Below are 9,029 nucleotides of genomic sequence, written 5' to 3'. Positions count from 1 at the left end.
GAGGGATCAACCGGAATCCTTAGATCTACTTGAGTTTCCGATTTTTTAAGAACGGAGTGTACACTTGATAGTTACTCAAAACACGTAACTTTGTTTTTTAAAGGTTTTCATTTATTGGTAGTATCAAAGCCCGGAAACAATGTACATAGAGTGCACAGCTAGGGGCTTGATCCCATACTGCAACCCTACTAGTTACTGGTAGGGCTGCGTAGTCGGTAGTAGGGACAAGCCCCTGTGCATAGGGATCAAAGAGATCATGCTTAAGTAATTCAGCAAAAAAAAAGTTTTTCCTAGCCTCCAAAATGAACTGGGACTACCTCTTCAGCTCTGAGTAAGGTTGAATAAAAAAAGACGACAAAAAAACCCAAAAAACAACTACAATCAGAAGACACTCACTGATTACATTTTATTCTTCCATTAACGTGTAAAGCATATTATTGTAACATGAGTAAGTTCTTAAAAGTTAAAAAAAAATACGAAAAACGACAAAAGTATATTCTGCTTACATTCTACCCGTCCGAACTTGTGTTCTCGAAAAAGATTTAAATTCTTCCGAAAAAAATGTACACGTGCTAGAGGCTGAAGAAATTCACATTGAATGTCTACATCAGCATGATTAAGAAATTCAACTCTTGCGGAAAACAGGATAATAATAAAGATGTTTTACTGAAGTAAAGAACACAAGAAAAACGATACTTCACGGTGTCTGCAAAACCGTACGGTGAGGGGTCAAAGTTCGATTAAGCTTTAGCAGACGGTAGTGTTTTATCAGCACTGCTACCTAATTCATGCCTTCCTCTAACTTACTAAAAGTTGCAGAGAGCTACGTCATCAAAAAATTTTAAACGTGTCAAGTAGTCTGCGAGTGAAATCTTTCCGCCATTTTGAAGCACTACTGCTAGCTCGCTCCTGCCCTTAAATCTCAGGAGAAGAGATTGGCTAGTTGCTCGAAAAAGGGACAAGCAGACGGACAAGGGAAAGGAAAAGGTTTAACTGTGTAAAGAGTGCAGGGATAGCGGTTTGCGATGGTTTAAATAGAAGAAAACTCGAATTGTTCGTTCCTGATAACCGTGGGAAAACGGACCGGACTATGCAAATATCTTTCCAGTTCTTTAGTTCATCCGCTTATTCAAATCGTAAGCGTAATTCATTGATATTTTCATCCACCATGGAACTAGTTTTGGTGTCTTTTTTATTTATTATTCCCTCTGTATTTGGAGCCGTGGTGCCATTTCCGTCTGGTAAGTTTAACGTTTTACATTAGCAGAGACCTATATATATATATATGGGGTATGTATTTTCTTTTCTTTTCTCCAAATATGGGGTATGTATTTTGTTTCCTTTTCTCCAAAAAAAAATTATTTTAGCTACCTATGTTCAAAGTCATAAGCTAAAAACTTTAGATTTTCATTTTATTGATGTGGGTAAATAGGTCAAGATCTGGAAGAGCGTTGACCTATTTTATAATAGATTTTTTTGCATGAGCGCTCACGTGCGTTTTGGTGATGTGGCATTTCTGATATTTTTTTCACAGTGGACATGTGTGCTCCGCTTATACTGATTATGTGATTTACTGGTGTGTGTGTGTGGCTTAAATTTTATGTTTCTTTTCTAGTTTAATAAAGCAGACTTTCGTATAGTTTTTTTCCCGCAAAATGAAACGCGTGAATTGTACATTCAAAATCTATTTCTCGTCATTAGGACTGTTAGGTCCGATGAGCTACCTATACCCAGGAATTATTTGAAAATGAAAGTGAAAAATTTTTCAGTCTTGAAGACTTCAACAGGTCCCAACATCTCGTTAACTAAGACTTTCATAGTCCGTGTTCTACGGAAGTGGCCTGCACAGGATCCTTTAAATTTGCATTTTTTTTTTAAATTTTGTGAAAAAAGGAACATTAGGGGACGTAAATTTGATTTGGGGAAAGGCGATTGGAAGAATTTTAAAATATGAATTTTTTTTCTCTACGAATCATTCTGATCCGAGCATAATGCTTTTACATTAAGGAAAAGAAAATGATTCGATGTATGTGGAAAATAAATACTTAAACGTTAATAGGGCGAAGAGAAATATTTGGTCACCCTGAGTGCTCTAATATTTCGGTCTAATTAACGCAGTTAAAAAGACTGATAAATGATCAAGAACGAGACGATCCCATGGTTTGTGACAATCCCATTAATATTATTTGTGTTTCACTGCAACGCTTGTGTAATACATCTTGCTGCGATTATTTTTCAAGTATCTATAAACCTGTCGTGGTTAGTCAAAATGCCACGTTACGTCTACAGTAAATTTAGCGGGTTCTCACGATTCAATACACGTATATCATTGTTAACAAGATACACATGCGGTTCTAAAATTTTTCTAATAACTGCTGAGTCAGCTTTTAGATCTTGGTGTTAGATGTCACCACTGAGTGTGTGGTTATACGTGGAACAAATTTGAAACATCATTTGTGTTAACATTTTTTCTTGGTTCTGATATGACTAAACGATCGGCGATAGCTGTGACGTATCAAGTTCTGAACGATGATATGTAATTGAACACTAATTGATCTGCCTTTGTGAATTACTGTTCGAAACTTTTAATTCTGATGGATTTAAAATTGATCATTTTATAGTAATTCGAATCAGATGAAAAAAAAGTTTCTTCAAATAAATAACGCACCAGAAGAAGTTTTGCGCTGAAATTGTCGAAATATGAAACCATCTTCTTCTTCTTTACAATCCTTAACACCCCCGTTCACGATCAAGCCGGCATATATTACCCAACTTATCTCGATCATTTCTATTTCTTGACAGTGTGATGGAGGTGATTGTTTGAGTATTATGTGACAAAGTTTACTTGTTATGACCGAATTATGAAAACACTCGCGAGAAATTAGGTTTAACTACAAAATACACAGATGAAAAAAAAGGAAAAAGGGACACATGGTATTCTCAGTACGTTGGTAGATTAATTTGCACGCGAGACTTCCAACAAAGTTTTCCTAAGTTGTGTTTTACCACGAAAATAATTGTACCCGATTCTACCCCTTAAAATCAATAAACGGAAACTGGGTACTTCTGTCCTCAAACTTCATCGAAAAATTATATATCATATGCCTCAGTCTGATTAAAATCAACCCCTCCGATTATTACATTATCTGTTTCCCCGAACATAAAAATAAAAAAAACGCAAGGTCGAATTTTAATTAGACTGTTATTTGCCTTAAATGACTTTTGTTGTACAGATGAAATGAATGAAAACTTTTCGACGAACGCTGATTTTTTTTTCAATCGAAAAAAACATACATTACAAACTATGAAAATTACATAAGCTGCAATGAAAAATTGCAATGTTATAAAACAAGGAATATATATATTAGGAATGAGGAGTGAGAGAGTAAAACATAATTTTCTGGCTTCAAGACATTAGTTCGAGTAAAAAAACACGGATCTATATAAATATACTGCACAAAATTTCACGAAACTTATCATTTAGCTAGCTGTAAAAATTACATGGACATTTTTATCCCTCGTATTGTAAGGATTATGCCCCTTTTAACTAAACGTACATCAATGCAGCACTTTCCGAACTACTGAAAAGGACACAATATATAGGAAATAAAGTTTCCTGCAATACACTTTTGAAATATTTTTTTCGGTGAAACTTCTCCCAATTGAAGTCTTCTGAAACTTCTCTCATACAGTAAAAGCTTGAGGAAATTAAATTGTTTAATTTGCATCCGTTTTGAAATTTCCAACCTTAAGAAGGCTTCTTTTCAATCTTGAGGCGTGGGGTATGTGAGAATGCACACTCAGTTTTTCATTCATCATTCCTTCCAGAAGCAAAATAGGGAAAACGCATCTATCTGTCCATGTGTGAAACCTTTTATAAGTTTTATAGCTGGTATAGAGTTAAGTATATTTGACCGCATTTTGGTCAGAACCTTAATATTCTGTGTCAAAATCACAATTATAATTCAAAGCTGTATCACCCTTGTATGCTATGTCCATATTTGACCCAATTGTTCAGTATTCGATCTTTACGCGGGCGTATCAGGCTGTGCCCCACTAAGCATTTCCTTCTGTAGAATTAGATATTAGAATTTCTCACACTTATAAAAAGTTTCTGAAATAGCCCCCACTTGTGGTTCTAATTCAGAGGAAGTTGATCCAGGCCCTTTCCAACTGGAAAATAATTAACGAATAGAATTCAGAGGAAGTTGATCCAGGCCCTTTCCAACTGGAAAATAATTAACGAATAAAATGCACGTTAGGTCCTCTTCTAATTGACTGTTCTAATTTTACAATGAATCGACTCATACTGTGGTTCTTAGTTAATTCTGTGTGAATTCTGGAGGGTTCAACAACTTAGTTCATTTATCTACGTGTAATCAGATAGAAATGTAGCACGTACGATATAAGAATGTAATGAATGACCTGTTATTTAGTTTTGAATTTACATTAAGAAACGTTCAATTTTCATATTTAATCGTAATCAAAATTCAAAGCTGTGTCAAGTTTAAATGTTGTGTCCATACTTGACCCAACTGTTCAGGGTTCGACCTCAAGATGGTCATGCGACGCATTTTATTAAAGCCGAGTTATAGTTTTGAGATATTTAATACATATTGCAAACTACAGAATATTTTGTAAATTCATTAAACACATCATTAATTTGCAATTGCAACTTCAGAGATGCCATGGGATAACTTAACCAAGAAGTGATGTTTAAAATCCCTTTTCATTGTCGACAGTGAAGTTCACTATTTTCGACCGCAAAACACATCGTGTTGTCATCACCGTCGTCGTTGTCGTAAACATTTGTTGTCCAGACAAATAGTAGAGGGAATCTCCATGGAATTATATACCACGAAAGAAAGGATTGGGTCGTTTTTTTTAGTTACAAAGGGGACAGAAATAGGCTTTTTACTAATGTCCGTGCAATAACTTAAGTAAAAGTATGGATACCTTTAGTTTTTGTACCACACGATGCAATAGCATTGTTTTGTTTTCCTTTTGTTTTTCTTTTTTTCTTTTGTTTTTTGTTTTTGTTTTTTTGTATTTGTTTTTGTTTTGTTTTGTTTTTGTTTTTGTTTTTGTTTGTTTGGGTTTTTTTTTGGGGGGGGGTGGGGGTAGGTGGATGGGTGGGTGGGTAAGAGGAAGATATAACAAGCACTCGTCCCGATTTCCAGCGTGATTTGAGATGCATTTAAAGTTAAATCAGCATGATTGTTCTTATGTAATTCGTCACATTTTTAAGTAATTATGTAGTCACTGTTGCCTACTTGAGTCATAATTATTTTTATGAAAAAAAACTTTAATATTAATTTAGTTTTGAAACTGTTTTTATACGCCTGCGGTCGTATTTGGTCATGATATTGTCGTCTTTGGTGTCGTTTTGTTGTTGATTTTTCTTCGTATCCGTGTCAGTTGTAGTGATTCCAATGTCATGAAATTTTAATATGTATAGTACTTGCTGCTAGAGAAAGTTTGCTATTTAAAATGGATCCCTAGCGTTCTGCAAAAAAGGGCCAAAATAGGTTCATTCCCATTTATCCAACTTTTGGACATTTCAGGTACTACAGGTAAAAAATAAAAGCTGGATAAATGAGATCAAAGGTAATTAAGAACAAAGGATTCTTAATTAGAACTTGGGGTAAGATGGCTATTGTAATATGACTACTCTTTAATAAAACCTGGATATTTTTCAGGATATTATTTTCTATAGTTTTTAATACATGAAGCCATTTTTGTTTAATTTTTTTTATTTTGTTTTCTCATTTTTTGGGATACTTTTAATGCATGAAAGTAATAATTTTGTACGATGATATTAAGCTGTTTTTTATTTGTATATTCATTTTATGGTAAAGTTGTATATTTTTCATTTGTTCAGGAACTCCAATACTGTGATCCTGGTAAAGTTCCGTCTCATTTTTTATATTGACCACGTTTTGTATACTGTTTTTTTGCTCTAGGTTATTATACCTTGTTGAATTCGCAATTGATAAATTTTACTTTTCCTGTTTTTTTGTTTTTTTGTTTTTTGGGTTTTTTTTTGTTGGACCGCTGATTGTAACGCATAGGCAACACAATCATCTTGAAAGAGGTGAATGTTTTGGGCTTCAAAAGAACAAAAAAAAAATATTCCTATGTTTATTGTACAATATTAAGCATCATATCACATAATAACAATGACCCCATAAAGCATACTGTATCAATCGGATCTCTGTCAAAGCCTGTCTGTTCTGAAATTTCTTAATTATCAGGTATAAGTTTGGATGAGCTTGGATGAGTGGTTTGTTGACCTTTTTTATACCATCCTTCAAGGTGATTTGTGGTCCCGGGTCTCTCGGTCGAATGGTGGTTCCAACGGTCTGGTTCTCTGTCAAGCCAATGTTCTGTCACGTAGTCGTTGAAGCTGGTCACTTTTGTATCGTCTCTTTGATAGCCGTCTAGTGCATTGAACCATACGTCTTCTACTTGGTCTGATGGTACAAAAGGAAGTGCTGATGCTCGTCGTACATGTTGATAGAGGGTCGGGATATTCTCTTATATTGCTCTGTCAGGCCAAGAGTCTGTACCTTTTTCCATATATGTTGACAGAAGTGGAATTGTGAGGATGAGGTGTCGAAAGTTGTCAAAAGTATCTGTCCATCAACTTGCAAGTTGATGTTCTGTCTGGTGGCGGGTTGCTGTGTTAGTTCGAAATTGCGTTGGGTGGATGGATGTGATTCCTGTGAAAGTTGTCTGGTGTTGAATGTGCCTTGACAGTCTTTTTTGGTACATTTCCAGTAGATGAGTTCAGCGTCTCGTCCCTGTTTTCTGGTATTCACCATGTATCTGTAGCTAGGTATCTAACTGCTAGGTAGTGACCACGAGCATGTAGAATAAGCCTGACTTGCGCGTTTGCCATTTTGACTGATGAAAATTTTGACTGAGGGCCTATATATACCAAAATTGAAGGCTTAGGTATGCTTACTGAACACTGTTCTATAGGATGACACTTTGAGCACTTGAATATATTGGCTTGTATGCTTGGATGGCTGAATACGAAAATTAGGAAGTGTAACGAAAGCTTAGATTTGTTATGTGTGATTAATACACAGAATCATTAAAAATAATTGAAAGTGACAACTTTTCACATAAACTTTACTTTATCTAAAGATAATTAAATATTTAATTTGGCCCAATTCATTATTTTATAATAAATTAGTTATCTGATTTATAATATCAACTAATTCACTTTTTATAAAATATTATATAAATGCTTTACACTTTAATTTTCATCAAATACTTAGTTTTTATTCATTTTTTTCTTCTTTTAAAAATCTCAAAAAGTATGAAATTTTAAGCAATTTTAGCGTATTTTCATATTACATTGTATGTTGGAACAACATTCAGGAACTTATTTCTTGTCATTTTTTTTTTCTGACGACACCTATTAAGTGTTAAATAAACAATACCTTAATTAACCCCAAACTGAAGTTGGATAATTGGGAATAGGCAATTTTCAAAAGTTGGGTAAATGAGAAGACACCCCAAAATAAAGGGGTAAAATAGGTGTTACTATAAATCCTAGATTTACTTCTCTGTCAGTATAAGTTCAAGTTCTCAATCTGTTTTGACCATTTTTTTTAAAATTTGTTTTGTTTTGTTTGTTTTTGTTTTTTTTTTCATTTTTTTTAATGAAATTCTGTTTGAAGAATATTTAATAGAGTTTAATTAGCATTTAGCATTGTCAGTCTTTAGATTCCCAAATTGGGGCTACACTCTAAATAATAAACTTTCAAAATTTTTTTATCATTTCTCTTTCCTGCTTGCGTTTTTCAATCAGATTCCTGATATCACTCAGGTTTTCGAGTTATGAGGGGCCAAAGTGGTCCACGCAAAAAAAAAATGTATTCCTTATTTAAATCCTGCCCTTACCTGAACTTTAAATAAAAAGTATTATCAGCAAATTTCTCTATCATTTTCTATACTGATATAATGAGGTACAAAATGACCCATGAAAGCACCCTGCAGCAGAACTTATTTGTGGTTTTAAAAATTAAATTTCAAGATATTACGCAATGTTGTCCAAAAGAGTCCATAATGAGCTCTAAATTCAATCATGGAATTTTTGAATAAATATTCAGTAATTAGACTTTATGTACACAATATTTTAATTATAAATCTATAGGAGAGTTCTTCCTGATGTCATCACTTACCTGTGATTTGGTTTTGGTTGGCAAAAAATCCATTGAGTGGCATGGGGCATCAACTTTAAATCATCATAACTTTTTCATTTTTTAAGATAATTGAAAAATTCTTTTGGTTCCCATAATTGCAAATAAAATTCTTTTTATCCATGGAATTTTTAAATAAATATTCAGTAATTAGACTTTATGTGCATGATACTTTAATTATAAATTTATATGAAAATAGAGGTTTACAAATAAATATCATTACAAATTTATTTTTCAGGTATAAGATTTATAAATTTACAACAAAATTTATTTTATCTAAATGAAACATTTCACAGAACCAAAATTGGATGTAAAATAACGAAGTTTTGAAATTGGGATTCTAATCATGAATTTTTCAATTGTTTATTCATTTGTTTATTTGCCAACCAATTTGACACTTAATGATATGCAAATTAGTGAATAAGACATCACTAATGAGATTGGCGAACTCTCCTATACGCGAGTGCCTAATTTTTCAATATTCCAGTATAAAGTGCATTGTACATGTACACTGGGATACCCCAATTCCATTGATTAAAATGAAATTCTGCCAATCGAGTAACCGATCTGACCAGACAACGCTGATGTTGGTTAAATAAATAAAATTCGGACATGCTACTTTCCACTTCTGTATATTGAGGGGCCTGATGGGTTATTTTCGTTCTTCGTGATTGGCACATTTTTGCTATTGTGATCCATTTTTTTTCGTGATTGAGACATACAAATGTATATTTCTATCACATGATTTTTTTTCCATAGACCCTTTTGTGGTAAGTTGGTGAGCATGCTCAATATCCACTTCCACGAGGTAGGGCT

The 9,029-nt window shown here is 33.6% G+C and overlaps 1 protein-coding gene across 1 annotated transcript in view; it reads left to right on the top strand.

The window, feature by feature from the left end:
* Positions 1-759: 759 nt before the first annotated feature.
* The window catches only part of LOC148611966 (uncharacterized), a 68,748-nt gene continuing 60,478 nt past the window's right edge, over positions 760-9,029 (top strand). The window contains exon 1 of the mRNA XM_088593019.1: positions 760-1,241. Coding sequence (XP_088449145.1) covers positions 1,091-1,241 — 151 coding nt within the window. The 5' untranslated portion in view covers positions 760-1,090. The remainder of the gene's footprint in view (positions 1,242-9,029) is intronic.

This window comes from Perna viridis, chromosome 7 (assembly GCF_037379345.1).
Source record: "Perna viridis isolate PV_CMFRI_1.1 ecotype Kerala chromosome 7, ASM3737934v1, whole genome shotgun sequence".
Taxonomy (NCBI): domain Eukaryota; kingdom Metazoa; phylum Mollusca; class Bivalvia; order Mytilida; family Mytilidae; genus Perna; species Perna viridis.
The sequence above is the reverse complement of the archived record's forward strand: the minus strand, read 5'-3'. Positions and strand labels throughout refer to the sequence as shown.